The sequence below is a fragment of the Camelina sativa genome, chromosome 16 (genome assembly GCF_030686135.1).
Source record: "Camelina sativa cultivar CO46 ecotype springtype chromosome 16, ASM3068613v1".
In the NCBI taxonomy this organism is placed as follows: Eukaryota; Viridiplantae; Streptophyta; class Magnoliopsida; order Brassicales; family Brassicaceae; genus Camelina; species Camelina sativa.
Window position 1 is genome coordinate 21,112,812 of NC_141895.1, and position 21,821 is coordinate 21,134,632.

At 34.0% G+C, this 21,821-nt stretch overlaps 3 protein-coding genes and 1 long non-coding RNA gene across 4 annotated transcripts; all 4 read left to right on the forward strand.

The window, feature by feature from the left end:
* Positions 1 to 6,753: 6,753 nt before the first annotated feature.
* On the forward strand, positions 6,754 to 8,974 carry LOC104751030 (sucrose transport protein SUC1). The gene is made up of 3 exons (XM_010472902.2): positions 6,754 to 8,280; positions 8,367 to 8,430; positions 8,556 to 8,974. Exons 1-3 carry the CDS (start codon positions 7,021 to 7,023, stop codon positions 8,774 to 8,776), a joined length of 1,545 nt encoding a protein of 514 aa, XP_010471204.1. The 5' UTR covers positions 6,754 to 7,020; the 3' UTR covers positions 8,777 to 8,974.
* A 622-nt stretch (positions 8,975 to 9,596) lies between these two features.
* Positions 9,597 to 11,469, forward strand: LOC104751031 (uncharacterized). The gene is made up of 4 exons (XR_015583605.1): positions 9,597 to 10,084; positions 10,500 to 10,721; positions 10,877 to 10,967; positions 11,056 to 11,469. It is a non-coding gene; the product is annotated as an uncharacterized LOC104751031 (long non-coding RNA).
* Positions 11,470 to 13,544: 2,075 nt separating this feature from the next.
* On the forward strand, positions 13,545 to 15,975 carry LOC104751032 (sucrose transport protein SUC5-like). The gene is made up of 3 exons (XM_010472903.3): positions 13,545 to 14,926; positions 15,015 to 15,078; positions 15,535 to 15,975. Exons 1-3 carry the CDS (start codon positions 13,670 to 13,672, stop codon positions 15,750 to 15,752), a joined length of 1,539 nt encoding a protein of 512 aa, XP_010471205.2. The 5' UTR covers positions 13,545 to 13,669; the 3' UTR covers positions 15,753 to 15,975.
* A 2,841-nt stretch (positions 15,976 to 18,816) lies between these two features.
* On the forward strand, positions 18,817 to 21,766 carry LOC104751033 (putative magnesium transporter NIPA4). The gene is made up of 9 exons (XM_010472904.3): positions 18,817 to 19,350; positions 19,690 to 19,746; positions 19,850 to 19,940; positions 20,037 to 20,197; positions 20,316 to 20,443; positions 20,557 to 20,694; positions 20,790 to 20,882; positions 20,971 to 21,076; positions 21,299 to 21,766. The coding sequence occupies exons 1-9, from the start codon at positions 19,185 to 19,187 to the stop codon at positions 21,391 to 21,393; spliced, it is 1,035 nt and encodes a 344-aa protein (XP_010471206.1). The 5' UTR covers positions 18,817 to 19,184; the 3' UTR covers positions 21,394 to 21,766.
* The last annotated feature ends 55 nt before the right edge of the window (positions 21,767 to 21,821 follow it).

Genomic DNA, 21,821 nt, shown 5'->3' on the forward strand with positions numbered 1-21,821 from the left:
CACAAGTCCCTTAATCAACACATACAATTGTATCTTATTACAATCAAATATTTATCATTACATATAGCATCGTTGATTTGAGGGTAAGTAGGTCATGCATCCGTCATGCTAAAACAACCAAGGACAGTAATTGAATCGAAAAAAGATCTTGACTAGTCTATGCAAAAATGGGTAATTTTTATTTTATTTTTAACTTTCATATTATGTGATTTTTATAAAAAGCGAAATGTTATAGGGAAGAAAAGTCAGAGATGAGGAAGGAAAGGATGGGGAAAATCCGGCGGAATAATGAGGACGAATCCATGGAACAAGTTGGCTAATTTCAGATTCAATTCAGACACAACACTTCTCTTCTCAATTCTCATTAGATATTGATAGAGTGATGGAGAGTGGCTTTGTTTTGTCTGTTTTGTTGTCCTTTTAAAAGTCAACCAAGTCTCTGCTTGGTCCCGCGTTTCTTTTTGTTTTGGCATTTTGGAAACTAAAAAAATAGTTTTAAAAACAAAAAAAAAAAGAAGGAGAAATTCATTATATATTATCTGACCCATTAACTAAAAAAAAATTCCAAAAAATTTATGTAAAATTGAACATTTCAAGTGATAATTTGATTTTTTTTTCCTAATTAACTAATAATTTTCTTTAAAAATTAAGGCAAATTAATATCAATAAAAACCAGACCAATGTTATGTCCATCAGTAGGGTAGGCTACAAGGCTAATTTACCTACCGTGTACCTTCATTTCTACTCATCTTTGATCTCCAATTGCAAGTTGCCTCTAAGAGAATGTGTGACGTTGTTTCCTTTTTCTTCCTCTCTTTTAACTTTTTCTTGCTCTCTACCGACCATTCTACTTTTTTTTTTAATATTACCAGAGTGTTTTATGCAGGATCCAATCTGTTATAATTATCATTTGTAAAAGAAAATTTTATATGTTTCATATTATTTTATGGAAGCATATTAGATATCCACTCGAATATCTAAATCGTATGAATATTCAAAACAAAGAAAATAATATAAGTAATCTTCCAATTCTTTTGTTGTCAAAAAAATAATAATATATATAGATATATATATAATCCGAACAGAACAGAACTATTTACAAAAAATATTAATTTTTTAGAATATTCAATATCTACGTCCATGGTCGCCTGTAAAGCAATTTTACTGGTATGCAGTCTTGTTATTTCCCTTTTAAAATTAAATATTTGCAAACAATTAATCTATCTAATCATATGCCACATCTTCTAACAAATTTAGCGATTCTCCCAATTTAAAATGCTATAGTTACATATTTTAAAGAATGCAAACAAACGTTTGTGTCGTCTGTGAGGCCTATGCATGGACGGTCACACGTTCTTTGCCTTGAATATTCACCTACACTATTATTGATGTTTTCTTAAAATAAATTATACAGACAATATTGGTAGAAAATCCAGGGAATATTATTTTGATGATAACATCAAAAGACAAAAGATATGGGAATCTGAGACCAAGAGTTGAAATTAGAGTAAAGAACAACAGGAAAACAACAGAAGATACAACTCAAGTCTATGCTATATTTCAAACTGTCAACTTAGAAAGTGAGTACATCAAATATTAAACGCATGTCAATACAAATTCAACTCCAATTATTTTGGCGATAGTTTAAAATAAACGGCTACATATTAATAATCAGATAGGTATGTTTGGCACTAATCGTTCGCTACAAGTCTTCCTTGCCACCTTTTGTTTTTTTTTCTCTATTATGCGGTGTGGTTCTATATATCAGTTTAACTGTTTTGTACTTTGTAGCAAGACTTGAGAAATCAACATTTTTTTTTTCCTTTTTTGACTAATTATATATTATCTATGTATTTCCTATTTGTTGGTAACATATAATATGAGGATTTAAATTCAAACGATAGTTAAATGTTAATATAAACGATTTAAACTCAAATAATAATTTATGTTTATATAAACGATTATGTTATCCATTGTAGTCCGAATTATATTGTTTTAAAACCACACGAATTAAATTTGTTATTAACTCTGACCGTAAAAGCTGTTTCCTTTCCATACCAATATTTTGGGTACTGGTTTTTCTCATTATAAATGATAATTCTTTTTGCTTAAGTTATAGTATTATAAATGGTTGTTCTGTTTAAAATGAGTCTCTATTAGTGTCTTGTGTGAGATGTAACTAGCTAGGGAATATCTAATGAAATAAAATTTGAACAGAGAAATGAAGAAGAAGTCAATTGTTAATCAATATAAATTAGATACATGAACTAAAATAATAATAATTGAAAGATGGAGTGTGAACATTTGTAGTTGGAGTAGTATGTAATTAAAGAGGTCAATGAGTCAACAACTTCTATCGTTACCTTTTTGACAATTATGCGCTCTCTCTATCTCTTAATAACAATGATGTCCAATCCCAACATCCTAATTACGCCACGCCATATGTCATATTTTATAAGTATTATCATCTTAGTATAACTATATTTTGTTAGCCTTTGTGTTCGTTTAAAATAAGTAAAACCAACACTTTCTAAAGAACTTTTGTGTTGTGCTGATTTTGGAAGCTGTCCAACCCGATTCCGTAATTCCATTTTAGAGTAGACAAATATATTCTACCGCACCCTCTTTTTTTTTTTGATAAAGTTCTACCACACCTTATTGCATCATTTTCTCTTTCGATTATTAAGAGTACGTGGTCGTTGATTCTTGTGTTGAAGCAGATTCGAAACCTTAAAAAGTTTTGAACATTAAACATTATATGTAAAGCTAAACAAAACATAGATAATATTGAATAGACTTATTCAACGAATCCCTAAGGTGGTGCAGAGTGAAATATTCAATAGTTGAGCGACGATGACAGCTTTGTGTTTATCTATCTTCGGAGTTGTGTATTTTTATTCCGTTAATGATGTAAACATTAGTCTTTTTTAGCGGTAAATACTTTTTTTAACGGAGAGAAAAAAGTGAAACTATTTTCCCATTCCCTCTCTGAGAATATTATTGTCAGCAGCATTCTTTTTGGTCTGTTGTTCTTTTTACATTATTTTTATTGACCTATTTTACATTTTTATAATGTTCTGATGTTTTTTTTTTGTTAAACCAAAGTACTTTTCATTAATTTGTAACCGGTACAGTGGTTGGTACAGTGCAAAACGAAAATAAAGCTGATTTACACAGTACAAACGAAAATAAAGCTGATTTATTGACCTCTTTTACATTTTTACAGTGTTCTGATATTATTAATATTTGATCCTCCAGTGATTAATATGTTGACTAATCTCATAGAATAATAAAGTGAATAGTTGAAATTAAAATTAAGCAAAACTACTCATTGCCTAGTCATGTTCAACTACGAGTGCATAATGATGGTGCGAACCACAATCTTTTTTAGGCTAACAAACTATAAGCTTCTTTTAGGGTCCCGATCCCCGACCCTATAAAACTAAATTCATTTTGACAAACCTTTTGAATTTTCTTACGTGGTTAATTAATTCATGTTACTTATATTATTGGCATGCCCCTGAAACTATAAGCAAATAAATTGCATATTTGCATTGATCTAGTGTCCACTTTGTTTTGCGGGAGACATTGATTTCCTTTCAATAAGTGGATGTAATTTTTCATTTTTTCCGTTACTTATTAAGAGTCATGATATAAATTAAAAAAAAAAATTAAAAACTTTAGAAAGTGATGTAAATGTTTTGAACCTTGTTTGTGATGTTCAATTTCTATAGTTTGGCTAACATAATTAAAGTCATACTGTATAACGTAAGACCTGTGACGTTTAATACTGCAGATTTATTAGGTTACCCAATGTCTCATGTAGTTTTATACTTCTGACAAATCCATTTGAGGGTATTTTTATTATAGATATATATAGATATTTGCCTAATTATGTTCCTGAATTTGGTTATCTACCTAATTAATTGTGAAATTAATTAATTGATGATTTATCTTAATTTTCATATTGATTCTTCTGTGATATTATATACTAGCTATTTTATAACTATACATTTTTTTATCAAACTATTTTATAACTATATATGTACCCTAAGTCCAAGTAGTTTAGACTTGAGGGGTAGAAAGACAGCGTAAGGAGTTGACAAACATGTGATCCAGTCTACAAACATAATAGTCATTTGAGACTAGTTCACAGACAACTAAAATCCAAGAGTTCTACAAGTAAATGCTTTAGTTATTTAATTGTATTTTTCTCAAGTCAACGTCTTTCCGGTTGAAAAAATGGAAAAGAATGTATATGGAGTTTTCGGTTCTACAAATAAAATGTAAAGAAAGGCAAAGCGCATAATGGCGGGTCGGACAACCAATCCAAAATAAATGGAGTTTTGAGTACAAAGATCGTAGGATCATATCTTGCATTATAAGAAACACAGTGTTAGGGTGAAATTTTCTGTTGCAGAATCCTATTTTTACGTTATAAAATTGGGTTGTATAAATATGCGACATAAACCAATGTAATATTTTTTTTTGTGCAAACCGTTGATTGAACTAAAAACCGGTTAAACCGGTATCGGTACAAGAGTTTTGAGGGTATGCGATTAAAATAAGAAGATAGAGATAGGATATCAAAGATTATCCCGTGGAGTTCCAAAGGTGGAGTCTCTGATTTGATGGCTTCTACTAGGCCTGAGACTTCGGTTATTTTGGTGAAGTCGGTTCGGTTATTTCGGTTTTTCGGTTTTTTTTAGTTTTGAAAATTTTACCGAATTGAACCGAAATATATTTCGGTTCGGTTATTTCGGTTTCTCGGTTAATTCAGTTTTAAAATTTCAAAACCGAAATTAACCGAAATTTGATTAAAAACATGAAAAAATCGGATTTTTCGGTTATTTAGAGATAATTTCGGGTTTTTCGGTTTTATTTCAAATATTTTGGTTTTTTCGGTTTCGGTTATTTCGGTTATTTTAGGGTAAATTTGGTTATTTTAGGGTAAATTTTGGTTTTATTAGTTTTTTCCTAAAAAAATTAAAAAAAAAAATCGGTTAACCGAAAACCGAACCAAAATAACCGAAATATTTCGGTTTTTTTGAAAAAAAAAATTGTACCGATCGGTTCAGCCGCCATAACCTAAACCAAATCGAACACCAAAAATATCGGTTCGGTTTGGTTCGGTTATTTCGGTTCGGTTTAAAATCTCAGGGCTAGCTTCTACCAATTGTTTGCAATCGGAAGCGACTGAGAGGTTAGGGAGACCCCGAGTGTGGGCATCTTGAAAGGCATGGAGCAAGGCAGATGCCTCTGCGAGAAGTGGGGATCGGGTGTGGGAGATGGCTATTGACCCTTTGCAGTGTTGTCGAATGGAGTCATTGCTGAAGATCCAGCCACAGCCTGCATATTTGGATTCCTTGTGCCAGGCTGCATCTACATGATAAATAACAGTGTCAGATTCCGAAGGGAGGATGCGATCTTGTCTTGGTCTTGATGGCGGAAAGGATGGTGGTGGTGTTTCCTGGGCATCACACCATTCACGCCCCAACTTAATAGCGAAAGTTAAAGTTTGGAGTGGGGATGTTCTCTTTTCATTAAAGATCAGATGGTTCCGGGAGATCCAGATCGCCCACATAATCCAGGGAGCTAGCGGGCCAAAACCTACTCCACACGGGGGTAAGCAGATTAGCTCCTTCGATTTTTCAAGGAGATCTCCAATCGACTGGAGAGAAGTCAGATCCAGTGGAGTTTTGAAGGGAATCAGTCTCCAAACCTGGGAAACAAAAGTACATTTAACGAAAAGGTGGATAGTAGACTCAAAACCAATGTAATAAATCTAATGAATTGGGTGTTGGAGACATTTTTTTACGACTGACTGCTTATATATAGTAATTGTAAGATTAAATCTGATAACACTAGAGTTAACAACATAGCCAAAATATAACACTAATTTTTTCGTAATAACATCGTAGGAAAAACAATAGTCGCCACTGTCTTATACAAACCAAGTGTTTTTCTTTTGTATTATTGTTTGTGATAAGATTACATTGTCATGTTTACACAGCGGAAATTGAACGTTTGGTCGTCTAAAGACTTGGACATAACGTTTGGGTCTAAAGTCTTGGACGTCAAGGATAACATACCATCTTTGGGGATGTTCGGATAAGATCGTCTGCATCATTTTTGTAAAATATGTAGCTGGTTGGACCTTTGTGTGAGATACGTACTCTCTCGACTATGAACATGGGCCATGGCGGAATCATAATGGCATGATCTCGAGGTGGTATCAGGGGATATTTGGCTTCCATGACCGAGACTGGAGCCAGATTTGTTAGGACTTGGTCCACGTTATTTTATACGTCAGATAATACAAAACTTATTAACTATATAATATCGTAGCTGATGTGAAGAATGAAGACGATCCGGAAAAGAAAAGTATGTATATATCAATATATGTTGCCTAGAGTCATATGTCTGTGACACAAATAACTAGGTCGATTCACTATTATTAAATTTTGTACCAATCGGAATCACGAAAGCATCCAGCCAAACAAAACGTTAGTAAAACTCGGATTTTAAGCAAAAAAAAAAAAAGTAAAAAAGAGAAAACGAAACTGTGAGAGAGAAATTGAATCAACGTCAAAGTCACTTGATGCAAGAAAGATGGCGAAACCAATTAAATCCCGTAAAAAAAAAACAGAAAACAAGAGGAGTTAATGTCCTAACTGACACGTGTCCCTACCTTGCCATACACTCTCACACAATTAAAAAAATTGTAACTGTGTCTCTCTTATCCGAAAAATAATCATCTCCAAGTGTAATAAAAATCTCATTTCTTCTTCTTCTTCCTCGCCTATAAATAACGACTCCATGCTCTCGTCTCCTACATCACAAAAACAAAACCTTCACTTAGCAAAAAAAAAAAAAAAAAAAACAGAGAGAAAAGACAGAAAAACCAAAAAAAAAAAAAAAAGAAAAAGGAAAATAAACAAATTTTCTTTTTTTTTTTTTTTCCTCTAAAGTTTTCTATTTTGTCTATTCGTGTGTGTGTTTTTTTTTAACTTCCTGATAATGGGAGTTTTCGAAAAGGAAAAATCTACTAAAGATGCCGCAGCTCTAGAGACACAGTCGCCGGAAGATTTCAACCAACCATCTCCTCTTCGTAAAATCATCTCCGTCGCTTCCATCGCCGCCGGTGTACAGTTCGGATGGGCATTACAGCTCTCTCTTCTCACACCTTACGTTCAACTCCTTGGAATCCCTCACAAATGGTCATCTCTCATTTGGCTCTGTGGTCCCATCTCCGGTATGATTGTTCAACCAATCGTCGGTTTCCACAGTGACCGATGCACCTCAAGATTCGGTCGCCGTCGTCCCTTCATCGCCACCGGAGCCGCACTCGTCGCCGTCGCCGTTTTCCTCATCGGTTACGCGGCGGATATTGGTAATAAAATGGGAGACAAACTCGACCAGAAGGTAAAGGTTCGAGCCATTGGGATCTTCGCTCTCGGGTTTTGGATCCTTGACGTGGCTAACAACACCTTACAAGGACCTTGCCGTGCTTTCTTAGCCGATTTAGCTGCCGGTGACGCTAAAAGAACGCGAGTCGCAAACGCGTTTTTCTCCTTTTTTATGGCGGTTGGGAACGTTTTGGGTTACGCTGCTGGATCTTACACTAACCTTCACAAAATGTTTCCCTTCACAATGACCAAAGCTTGCGATATCTACTGCGCGAATTTAAAGACTTGTTTCTTCTTATCCATCACTCTCCTCCTCATCGTCACCGTCACGTCTCTTTGGTACGTTAAAGACAAACAATGGTCTCCGCCGGCGAGAAACCCCGACGACGACGAGAAGACCTCAAGCGTTCCTTTGTTCGGAGAGATCTTTGGAGCTTTCAAAGTCATGAAACGTCCCATGTGGATGCTTCTAATCGTCACGGCCTTGAACTGGATCGCTTGGTTCCCTTTTCTCCTGTTCGATACTGATTGGATGGGTCGTGAAGTGTACGGTGGAGATTCAGATGGAAACGAACGGTCCAAGAAACTATACAGCCTAGGAGTCCAATCTGGTGCAATGGGACTGATGTTTAACTCGATAGTTCTTGGTTTCATGTCACTTGGTGTTGAATGGATTGGTCGGAAACTAGGAGGAGCTAAACGCCTTTGGGGAATTGTCAATTTCATCCTCGCCGCCGGTTTGGCCATGACCGTTCTCGTTACGAAATTGGCCGATGATCACCGGAAAACCGCCGGTCAATTAGCCGGACCGAGCAGTGGTATTAAAGCTGGAGCTTTAAGTCTCTTTGCTGTTCTTGGTATTCCATTAGCTGTAAGTAGTACACTTTTGTTTTCTACTCTTCTTTATTTTTTTTCTTTGTTTTAGTATTAACCGATTCGTTTATTTTATTATCACAGATTACATTCAGTACTCCATTTGCGCTAGCATCCATATTTTCAAGCAGCTCCGGTGCCGGCCAAGGTAATATTCTTATTTATTCATGTTACATAGTTGTACATGGGACCGTAAACGTTAAATTATACTATTACTTTATCTAATCCGTCCAATATAACTTCTAAACCATTCATTTTATTTTATTATTACAGGACTTTCGTTAGGAGTTTTAAATTTGGCGATTGTGATACCACAAATGATAGTATCACTAGGAGGTGGACCTTTCGATGCTCTCTTCGGTGGTGGAAACTTACCGGCGTTTATCGTTGGAGCAATTGCAGCAGCGATTAGTGGAGTATTAGCGTTAACCGTTTTACCTTCACCGCCACCGGACGCACCTGCTTTGAAGACAGGGGCCATGGGATTCCACTAGTTTTAATTACTATGCTTTTTTTTTTATGAAACTCATGATCAAATACAGTATTATTGTGCAAAACCCAAAAAAGAAAAGAAAAGAGAATGGGATAAAGTGATAAAACTCTAATAAACCTTGGGTAATCTGTATTTCACCCTTCCTTTAGTTTTTTTACTTTGTTACTGATTTGAATTTGAAATAGAATTTGTTTTTCTTTTGTTTGGTCGTCAATAAGTGATGTATGTCACTACAGTTTTTTTTTTTTTTTACTGTTTTGCTTTCGCGCGTAAAAGAAGTATCCAACTAGTGAAAATACTTCCAGACAGAAAACAAAAACTGATATTAATTTGTGGCAATTATTTAATACATAGGGAAAAAGTTGAATATTTTTTTATAATCTAGAATGACTTAGGCAACTTACTTTATCCATGGTGAAAAAAACACAATAATTTAGTAATAGTATTAGTTAAATTAGTTAATTTGTTTTACAAAATATAAAACACTTATTAATATATGATTAGTATTTAAATTAATCAATTCGATTTATAGAATTGAAAACACTTATTAATCAATTTCTATTATGATTTATATTTTAGAAACACATTTTGTTATAATATAGTTATCTGTTTCTTACTTAGCATAGAATGACACGTTAACAACCTGATGATTTATCACTAGGCAATTATAACCCATGTTTTTTGAAAATCATACATATAATCATACATTATAGGTATATGATTATATGATTATATCATTTTAGAATATCATTAAGTTATATAATGTATTTTTTTCGTCAGCAACATGCTTTATGTGATAGTGATTAAAAAAAATTATATGTAAGAGTTTCCATAATTTTTCTTTAAAAATCCAATACTGTATTTGCCTAAAACGTAAGAAATGCTCATACACTGCTTAGATGATTGTGAGTAAGAGAACAGATCTCCATATCCATCTTACACAATTCGGACTCATTGGTCGCACGACTTCGTCAATTGGCCAAGGTTATTAGACCTGCTCCTCCATCGGTAAGCTTTTAGAAGAGTTTTAAGGGTTTTGTATACCCGATTATGTTCTAAAAGACGCTACGTGTCGTAATGGTGTTGGTGGAACTAAATAATACAAAGAGAAAAAAAAAAAAAATCGATTTCTTTTCCTCTCTCTCTTTCTCTCGCGATTGAATACCCGAAACGACGAAGGAATTTGGAATGAGAAGGCAGGGAAAAATTGAAAGAGAATCATCTCGATCCGGTGGCGGTGACGCTGAAGGAGAAGAGTAGAGAGGTTGAGAGGTAAAAGATAAGCTTTGGAGGATTGTTTATCAAACAGGTAAATTCAGATTTCAAATTCCTTTACCAAATTGAAGTTTTTGATTTGATTCATAGCAAAAACACTTTAAATTAAGGTTTTTCCATGCAAGTTCCGAGCTGATTCGATTAAATAGCAGTAGCATCTTTATTGAGGGTTCTTGATGTCGTTTGAGTCAATTAGTTTGGGAAAATTGAAATTTTGAATTGATTTCCAATGGTGTACTTATCGATGAGTCGTTGTTGTTCATGTTGCGTGGAATCTAGATACAACGGTTATTATCCTTTTGACTTCAATCTTTAAATTGTGCTAGTAATGAAGCATAGTTTTTAGTCATTCGCTGAGTAAAACAAAATTCCTTGAAACGTTCATATAATTTGCAAAACAGACAAACTAATTTAGAGCTGCTTTTGGGCTTCCCCTGTTGGAACAATAGATTGTATTCCCTGAAGATCAGCTTTTGCAAAGACTGTTCACTCCATCACTTGCTCAGAAATATGAAGAACTATACCGTCAAAATGGCGTTAAGTTTGTCAAGGTAAGATATCAACCCACGTCAATGCCTTGGACTGAAGCCTTTGCTTTCCTGCGAACCTAAGAATTTCAAGAACACAGTGAGTAAACTTTGGCCATGAACAAATCTATTGGAGGAATTCAGGTATTGTTATCACAAAGCATCTGGATTTAGTTTCCAATATTAATCGGTTTTAAAGTTAAAACGTCACAAGAAACTACATCAGTATGTTCTTACAACCAAAAGTATGATGCATTACGACACCTTGATGTTATGTCTCTCCATGCTTGTTGCTTCAGCTGTTTACACAGCAAGATGCTCACTGAACATGTCCCCAGCTTGGACTGATACATTGCAGTTCAACACCGGCTACACAGAATCTGAGATTATGTAAGAAGAGATAAGACTTCGAAATATCATCATCTGTTTTGTTTTGTATCTTAACTGCAGAAACTTATGTTTGTTCTTTGTTCTATAGGGACTGCTCAAAGCTTCTTGCTTTTCTTCACTGGAGATGCGGTGAGAGCAGGCTACGTGCGTACAAGAAGTAGTCAAAGGCCGAGAATTGGAGGTGTAGCTTTGGTTTCAGTAGCGAAGTATTTCTTGGGCGCTGCTTCTGATCTGAAGAAGCCTGCTTTTTCTTATTGGGTTTAGACAAAGGTTTATCTTCAGCTTGTCAAAAGCTTGGTTCGATTAAAGTAGAGAAAAGGAGTGAAGAGGATGATGAAACTGCAAGCAAATCACTGAAGAAAAGGGAGATTCTTTATGATTTTGAGGTTAACATGATTGGAAATACTGCAGGGAAGAAGAGTATGATCGATGGTGAGCAACGTAATGAGACGCAATGAGAAGTTGTGCAGAGAAGTTAAGAAGGAAGAAGAACTTGATGAAAGATTGAAAAAGAGAAAGCTTGGAGTAAACGAGATAGAGCTGAAGCTTGAGTCACGAGTTGCTGAGACGGAGAAGACTTCGGCCATGATTGGAACGGAGACGCACATTGTCTAGTCTTTGATAGTTATGGTTTGTTTGTTTTAATTAAGTTTCGCTTTAATCTTTTTATTTGTAGTCTATTAGGAAACAAAACAGCAATGTCTCACACAGATAAATTCTGAAATGCAATAATTTCTCTTTAAAAAATAAGAGACTCAAAATTATATCCTACCAATGGAGGATATAATTTTAATTAGGAGATCAAAATTTATTATTTATAAAACAGTACACAATATATTCATAAAAAATTCAAACAGTAGATAAGAGTCTCAAAATTAAAACCCACCATTGAGCTTGCCCTTAAATATCAAGACACATCAAAACAACAAATGACAGTATTGTGCAAACGCTCAAAAACAAGACTGGCGCAACATAATTACGAAGGCCTTTGGGCCAGAAACTTTTTTTTGGATACATAAAAAGCAAAATCAATTTTCAACCGTTGGACAAGTTTGAAGACATTTCAAGTTGGACATGGATCAAAAACTCTTCTTAAAGATTAAGGGATAAAGAGCCCAGACCTTTGATAATTACTTTGGAAACGTAATTAATCACTCGTTTAAAAAGCAAATATTGTCCAGAAGAAAAAATAAATCTTGTCTTCTTGTTTATTTTTTATTTATGGTCAAATATCTTGTTTTGTTTTGTTCTTGTTTATTTTTTTATTTATAGTCAAATCAGTGCCGGCTTAACTAGGAGGGTGGGCAGTGCGACCGCTCCGGGTACATAGATTAAAGGGACATATACATGGCACTAAAAAAAAAATTGTAAGTTAAAAGAGCATTAAAAATGAAAATTTGTAAATTAAAGGGACAAAAAAAATATTTGTAAGCTAGAAAGGGCACAAAACAAATATATATATAAACCAAAAAAATCCAAAAAAAATTAATAAGTTTTTTAATAGATTAAGGGGCATTTTTTTTTTTTGCCCACGGCCATGTAATATGTTTAAGCCGGCACCAAGTCAAATATGGAGTTTTGTTTTGTTTTGGTAGAGTGGTCAAATTTCTTGTTTACTTTGTAAGTAACGGATTATATAAGCTCTCTGATTCGCTTACCAAATTCGTCTTTGGAGAGTCAAAACTTTTACTTTCTAACTGTATTTTTTATCCAAAAAATAATAATCTTTAAGAGATTAATATCCATTTTGTTTTCTTTTTCTTCCCCATACAAATAAAATGTCTAATCTTCCATCATAAAACCAAAGATTTAAACAGTTAATTATATGTAGATTTGCCTTTGTTGCCAAGAAGAACAAAAAAAGGAAGAAGATTTCATTGGAGAGTTTATTTTCAAAATCTTCATGTGGATAATATCCACAAGTTCAGCCATAGAATTTACTATGGCGTGATTCATTAACTTAAATCATATAAATCGATATCTTTTTGTAATCCGTTCATATATCTTTTACTTATCCACAGGTTGTTTTCATTCCCTTTAGTCAATGTACCACAAATGATTGAAACGTATTATCCAAAATTTGGCGATACCATAAACGATTGTATCACTTAAGTTGAACCTCTTCGGCCGTGAAAACTTACCGGCGGTGTTTACCCTCTTTAACAGTTACAACAATGATTAGTAGAATATTAGCTTTAACTGTTTTACCTTCACCACCACAAAACTCATCAAATACAACTATTACTGTGTGAAAACCAAATAGTAAAAGAGAAGAGTGTATAAAACTTGTGTGTGACTTAGTAACACTGACTGCTTTGGTAAACAAAGAAAAAAATCAATTAGAGAAAAGAAATATATCCCCTTTTTATAAAGTTGAATAACTTTTACTTAATATGTATTTTTTTATATAATATAATACCCTTATTAGTCTTATAAACAAACTAGTAGTCAACATAACAATAACACAGCAGATACACAAAACACAGAAGTTAACTGCCACGTGTCTTAATCTCCGCAAAACGATACTTTTCTTACAAGACTTTCGCCTATAAATACAACTCTAATCTCTCATATTATACATCACAAAACTAAAACTCTCACTCTTATAAAAAGATACAAAGACACAAAAAAAAAGGAATATAAATATTTCTTCTTTGCTCTAAAATTTGCGTTTTTTTGTCTGTACTTGTTTTTGTCTCATAATGGGAGGAGAGTACGAAGCAGTGAGAGCCGCCAACAGAGCGGCGGGGTTAGAGATACAGTTGTCCCTGGAAGATCCCAACCAACCATCTCCGCTGCGTAAAATCATCTCCGTCGCATCCATCGCCGCCGGTGTGCAGTTCGGGTGGGCCTTACAGCTCTCTCTTCTAACTCCTTACGTGCAACTCCTCGGGATCCCTCACAAATGGTCAGCTTACATGTGGCTCTGTGGTCCAATCTCCGGCATTCTTGTACAACCAATCGTCGGTTACCACAGTGACCGATGCGAGTCAAGATTTGGTCGTCGTCGTCCGTTCATCGCCGTCGGAGCCGTACTCGTAGCCATCTCCGTGTTCCTCATCGGGTTCTCGGCGGATCTTGGACATAGATTTGGAGACAAAATCGAGGAGAAGGTAAAGACCCGAGCCATTATCATCTTCACTGTCGGGTTTTGGATCCTTGACGTGGCGAACAACACTTTACAAGGACCATGCCGTGCTTTCTTAGCCGATCTAGCCGCCGGAGACGCTAAAAAAACGCGTCTCGCGAACGCGTGTTTCTCTTTTTTTATGGCCGTGGGTAACGTTATGGGTTACGCTGCTGGATCTTACCCTCACATCCACAAGATGTTTCCGTTCACGCTGACCAAAGCTTGCGATATCTACTGTGCGAATCTCAAGAGCTGTTTCTTCTTGTCCATCACTCTCCTCCTCATCGTCACCTTCGCGTCTCTAACGTACGTTAAAGAAAAGAAATGGACTAAGCCACCGGTAGACGACGGGAAAACGTCAGGTGTTTTTTTCTTTGGAGAAATCGCTGGAGCTCTCAAAGTCATGGAACGTCCCATGTGGATGCTACTAATCGTTACGTTTTTTAATTGGATCGCTTGGTTCCCTTTTATTTTGTACGATACCGATTGGATGGGTCGTGAAGTGTACGGTGGTAAATCAGATGGAAACGAAAAATCCAAGTCTCTTTACAACCAAGGAGTTCACGCTGGTGCTTTGGGATTGATGTTTAACTCAATACTTCTTGGTTTTGTCTCACTTGGTGTTGAAAAGATTGGTCGGAAATTGGGAGGAGCTAAACGGCTTTGGGGATTGGTCAATTTCATCCTCACTATTGCTTTAGCCATGACGGTTCTCGTCACAAAAGCGGCCGAGCATCACCGGAAAATCGCCGGTCCTTTCGCCGGACCTAGCCCTGGTATCAAAGCTGGAGCGTTAAGTCTCTTTACCGTTCTTGGTATCCCATTAGCTGTAAGTGCACTTTTGTTTTTTTTGTCATTTTTATGGTTGTGTCTTTTATTTCAAAGTTTTTTTACAACTTTCAGTCTTATTATTACAGATTACATTTAGTGTCCCGTTTGCACTAGCGTCCATATTTTCCAACAGCTCCGGTGCTGGCCAAGGTAACTTTTTGTCAAATTTGAGATATATGTCTAATTAGACTGATTCTGATGATGTTGGACCAAAAATGGTTATCTTAGAGCATTTATTGACTTCAAACGTTTGAATTGAATAAATTAAATTGAGAGGATATTCTGTTTCCAGTTTTATGCATGTCTAATCAAAAAGTAAATATTTCCATTGTAACTTTATTCTTTCAAAATCTCTTTCTTCTTTTGTGAATAATATCTACAAGTTTATCCTTTGCATTTAATAAGTTGTGATTTATTAATTTAATTTTATTAATTGACATCTTTAATGTAATCCGTTGATTATCTTAGTTATACATGGGTTTCATGCATATGCAATATACCATAAATGTTTGAAACGAAAACAGCTTTATCTTGTACTGTAACTTTAGATATATATTTAAATATTAAATTAACCAAAAAAATGTTATTTATTTTATTTTATTACAGGACTTTCACTAGGAGTTTTGAATATAGCGATTGTGCTACCACAAATGATAATATCATTTGGAAGTGGACCTTTCGACGCCTTATTTGGTGGTGGAAACCTACCGGCATTCGTGGTTGGGGCAGTTGCGGCGGTGTTTAGTGGAGTACTAGCGTTAACTGTTATACCTTCACTACCTCCGGATGCACCTATGCAGTCAGGGGCTATGGGATTCCATTAGTTTACTGTTTATTTTGCCAAAAAAATGTCCATTAGCAAAACTGAAGAACCTAAAAAGAAAGAATGGATAGAGTGTGAAAATGTAATAAACCTTGAGTCGTGTATTTTTCATATTTCCTTTGTTTTTTTTAAAAAAATATTTTATTTTGTAACTGAACTTATTAAAAAAGAATCTGTTTTTGTTTTGTTTGACCATCAATAAATACTGTGTTTGACTTTAAAAATTATTATTTTGTGTAACTGTCAAGACAAGATCAGTCTAGACTCTAGAGAAACCAATCCCAAGAAAAAGAAGTCTGATCATAAATTAATGGCAATTTATATACCCTGAAAAAAGTTCAATAATTTTTTCTCATAGAAATTATATAATAGGCAAATACTGGTGAAAACTTTTAACATTAAGTAAATTTAGTCAAATTCCTTAACTTTTAATTACTATTTTTAGGAAACTTATTAATTACACCATTATAACTATTCTCGTGTCTTTGAATAATCTAATATACTAGATTTTAACCCGTAATACACCGTAAGGTAATTTTTTTAGTAATTAAAAATTGAAAATATTAAGTTGCATCTGTTTGTTAGACTTTTTGTTACGATTAGGATTTAAAATTATATAATTGTATTTTAATTTTAATTTTCGGATTTAACCGCGATATACCGTATGATAACTTGTTGTTTTACATAATCATAATTTAATCGATTTAATTAGATATGTCCAATATTTTAATATTGATAAAGTGTGTAATATTATGACAATAAACTTTTCAGTATTTACTTAATTCTTTTATCTAGATTTTAACCCGCTATACAGCGGGAGATTATGTTTTTTTTCCAGGTTTTCTATAACTAACAAAAAACTATTTTGGATAAAATTTAAAATTATATATTTTTTTTTAGTTTTGTATAATAACATCGAGATATTTGTTATTCTATTTGCTTTAAGTATATAAAAATTATAATTTTCATTTGGAATTTGCTTTAAGTATATAAAAATTATAATTTTTATTTGAAATTCTATTTGCTTTAAGTATAGAAAATTTATAAAAATTATAATTTTAATCAATTTGAAATCTATTATGTAGAATATTAGATTGTTTAATTTTTAAGAAAAAATGAGATATTTTAATTTTAAAGGAAGACAGAAAATGTATTTTAGAGATATTTTAGAAATACATTGTTAAATTTAAAGATTGTGTAAGTATAAACCAAAATTGATTTAGGAAATAGAAATCAATTTAGTAAAGATATTTTAGGAAAAGTAATTTATTTTTTCGATTTTTTTATATTATGAAGAGAATCGATTCTGATTTCCATAGTATTTTACTTATTATTTTTTTGTGCAATTTTTTGGGGATCAATTATGTAAATAAGTTTTTAAATAAATTAAATTTCAAGGGTATAACACAAAATGTACTTCAAAATTGTATATATACATTAAAAGTTAAAATTGATAAAAAAAAAACATAACTTCTTTAATATTTGCTAGAAAAGAAAAACACGAACTTTTTTTTGTTGTCAGAAAAATACTCACACTATATTATTGTTGACGAAAAATACATGAACTATCTCGATTTTCCAATTTCCTACACCTATCGTTGTTACGATTGTCAACGACGTTAACATTATTGGAAACACTGTTAACCCCTTTTTTTTTCGAAATTTCTAATCATAACAAAAACTTGAAACTGAGAAAGCAAAGATTTGAATATAAGGTTAAGATATCTAAAGAGAAAGGTCTTGCTATGATTATAGCAATGATAAAAATAATACTTTTTCATAAGATTGTAGTTAGAAAGGTATTTACGATTGCGTTAACGTCATTAAAAATCGTCCCATGATAAGTGGAAAATTGAAAACTCAGGATAGTTCACGTAGTTTTTATCACCTATAACATAACTTGAAATTTCTATAAAAAAAAAGAAAAAATTCATATTTTTTTCTTGCAAATATTACATCAGTTATGTTTTTTTCATATTTTCCCATATATTAAAAATCTGTAATGGTAAACCTTTTAAATACTGTATTTTTGTAAACAACTAATCTACATTCTGACCTATTTGAAAACAGGAACCTTATTCTATGGACTATATATATTGCACTCTTGTCCTATACATTTGAGTCGGGCTAAGGGTTTTTTATTTTGTTTTGTTCACCTCTCTTTCTACAGATTAATGAATACTCTTAAGCCCAGCTCTTTTGTAACTCACCTTGGAAGTGTTAATATTAATCAACAATGGGGCGCACCGCGCACTTACCAAATTCTTCTTGCAATAGACTTAAAAGTATAGTCTGTTCATTGGTTCGTTGGATATTACAACTTACAAATACATACATCAACAATTATGCATACCCATATAATATATATCTATCTAATAAATGCGAGGAAATTATGATTATTGTATTTTTTTATACAATGTATCAATCATCGTTGTCGCATCTAGAAATCTGGAAATGTGTTTGAGGCTCTATAAGTACTCTTTATTTGTTGGGTTATGTTATTCTTGTTTTTTTAAAGATTAATTCTTATTATGATAGGAGGAGGTAGATGTTATCTACGAGTTGGCAGTGGACATTCATGATAAATCGCATTTGCAAGTATTTTAGAAGAAGAGGCTTCACTATTCTTTTGGTTCTATCATTTTTTAAGGTTTACTTAGTTACTTTTGCATTTAGGTTTAGGAGTCGTCCTCTTTCGATTTTGGTCTTGATATTATCTGTTTTACATTTCTAACTTTCTTTGTCTCCTTTCGATAAGGCTTAGCTTCCAGAGAATTTCCTTTTCTGCAAGTTTGGTTTTCGATAATTTCTTGTTGTTCGCGAAATTAGTTTCCTTTGTTTGAATAGTAAACTTTGGGGATATCTTTGTTTTTCGCCGGCATAAATTGTAATTCAGATGTATTTTTCAAGTTTTATAATATTATCAGATGAAAAAAAATATAAGCAAAACTAATATTTATTTTATAATTTAGATATATCTTTTAAATATAAGCTATTATAATATTATTATTTAGATTTATCTTTAAAGAATTAATATATATATATATAATATAAATAAATTAAATAATTATATTAAGTGAAAAAAGAAGGAGCATGGTGGTGGCGCCGGAAAGTGACCGTAGGGGTCAGTCATAAACTCTCTCACCGTTTCTTTTTTGGTCCTCAAATCTTCTTTTTCACCCTTCTTTAACGAGATCTTCTCCTTCCCTCAATCGCCGATTTCAAATCTCGTTTCTTTCCTGTACGCAAACCCTACTCTGATTTCGTCGTAGGGGTGGGAAGAAAGAAGTAGGAATTAGTAATTAGGGGAGAAGAGAAGAGAAGAGGCGATTTCTCTCTGCTGATTCGATCTGCCAACATCTGAAGTCCCGATCTGTCAGGATTTAGGGGTTTTCTCATCTGGGTTGATTATAAAAAAGGTTTCTTTTTTGGAATGGGGGAATCAGGTGGTGGAAGCTGGCGAGATTCTTATAAAGGGATGTCCTCTGATAACATCAAGGGTTTGGTTTTGGCCTTGTCTTCTAGTTTATTCATTGGAGCTAGTTTCATTGTTAAGAAGAAAGGTCTTAAGAAAGCTGCCTCCACTGGCACTAGGGCAGGTACATTATAAATCTAATGTGGTTTCGAGGGTTTTCAATTTTGGTGCTGTAATTGTGGATTTAGAGTGTGTTCAACTCACATAGCAGCTAATGTGGAATTGGGATCTCTAATTGTGATTGACCTTATCAGGATTCAGTTTTAGCTAAGTTATTCTGAGGTTGTATAACATATTGGAGATTTGTGTTTCTGTTGAACTTTTAAGGGAACTTAATAGCCACATTTGTCTCAAGACTTGTATTACCTTGTACTTGTAGTGATTACATTGTGGCGTGTAAATGTTGTTCCTTTAGGTTTGCTTTCTCATACAGGAGTATATGATAAAAATCTGATGCTTGTAGGTGTTGGTGGGTATTCTTATCTTTACGAGCCTCTTTGGTGGATCGGCATGACAACGAGTGAGTCTTATTTGCTTCCTTTGTGTTGGATTTTTCAATCTTCTTCTTAGTGGTTACTATATTGTTGGTTTATTTACCTCTCATTGGTTTCTGCTACTTTCAGTGTTACTTGGTGAAATTGCCAATTTTGCTGCTTATGCATTTGCGCCAGCTATTCTTGTTACTCCTCTAGGTGCTGTCAGTATCATTATCAGGCAAGAGAGTGACTCTTCTATCAGGTTTTCTATGTGCTGAGTAAATCTGTGATTTTTTTCTTTCTTTCTCATACACTTTTGTTATTTGGATCTCAGTGCTGTCTTAGCTCATATTATACTACGAGAGAAACTACACATCTTTGGAATTCTTGGCTGTGCTTTATGTGTTGTTGGTTCCACGACAATTGTCCTACATGCTCCTCAAGAACGTGAAATTGATTCTGTGCTTGAAGTTTGGAATCTTGCAACAGAACCAGGTGCGTTGCTTCATAAAACTTTGTTACTTGACTTTATGGGGAGATGGTAATTTTGAACCATCTCACGATTCTTTTTCTCCTTCCATTCAATTTTCTAACTTCGTCTAGTTTATTGCAGCATTCATGTTCTATGCGAGTCTGGTAATTGGGGCTGCTGTATTTCTCATTTTCCGTTTTGTGCCCCAATATGGGCAAACAAACGTAATGGTTTACATCGGTATCTGTTCGCTTGTGGGATCATTATCGGTATTTTTCTTTCTTCTTTTTTCAGTTTGTGATCCTAATGTATCCCTAAATGTATCCCTAAAAAGGAATCTTGATTCACTTTTCCAAAATGATATTGTCAAACATGTGAACAGGTAATGAGCGTTAAAGCACTTGGAATAGCACTAAAGCTGACATTTTCAGGAACAAATCAATTATTTTATCCTCAAACATGGATATTCACCTTGGTCGTACTTACCTGTGTGATTACCCAACTGAACTACTTAAACAAGGTAACTATTTACGATTTGTAGAATTCAACGTGGGTACTTAGTTGTCTACCTTTGTTACTAAAAGACTTACTATTTGTATTGCTTTTCACTTGCAGGCTCTTGATACATTCAATACAGCTATAGTATCTCCTATATACTACGTTATGTTCACATCTCTAACTATTTTGGCCAGTGTCATCATGTTTAAGGTAGCTTCTTCTCCCACAAAATGTATACATGATTGTATAAGTGTGTTTGCTTCAGTACATGATTCAAATCACCTGGTTTTGTGAACAGGACTGGGATCGACAAAATGGTACTCAAATTGTCACAGAAATGTGTGGATTTGTTACAATACTTTCAGGCACCTTTCTTCTCCACAGAACGAAGGACATGGTCGAGGGTGAGTTCCTTTATTTCATTTATGGCACTTCTTATGCATCTGTGCTCTTAGAGATGTATGTACACACTCCTAGCTAGAATTTGGTAAACATAGTCATTTGTGATTGACAAAAGGATTGATATCTGTTGTAATCATACATTCCTAACACCAAGTGTTTGTATCCCTCTGGCTCTGAAGATTCTGAGAGTTTGCAACTGACTTTTATTCACTATGTTACTGCAGGTTCATCGGTAATACTACCGTTGCGTATAAGCAAGCATACTGATGAAGAAGAAGGCATTCCACTTAGACGTCAAGAATCTCTCCGGGCACCTTAAAAAGCTTTTCACTATGCTTTCTGGTCCACTGCGATAACTGCAAACCAGAGCATCAACCTTTTATTTTCTTTTTTTTCCTTATCTCGACCTACGATGAGCATGGACCATGGTTCTGTCTAACAAATACAAATGGTTCAAGAAGATCGAGGAAGGAAAGAGGAGCAACGAAGACGAGATCATTATCATCTTCTCCAAATGTTGGTAAATATGCTGTGAGTTTATTAAGCACACGCCATTAGCACACATCCACGCGTAAACCCTGTTGTGACGTTAAAATTTTTTTAGAAACAGAAATGGGTTTTGCTTAAAATTGTTCTTACAAACATATAATGACTAAAAGGTTTTTCAATTCAAGATTTGCAATGTTCTTTTGTTTGTTGGTTTGTTTGACTGTCTATTTTTTCTTCGTTGGTTGGTTTAATTAGTCA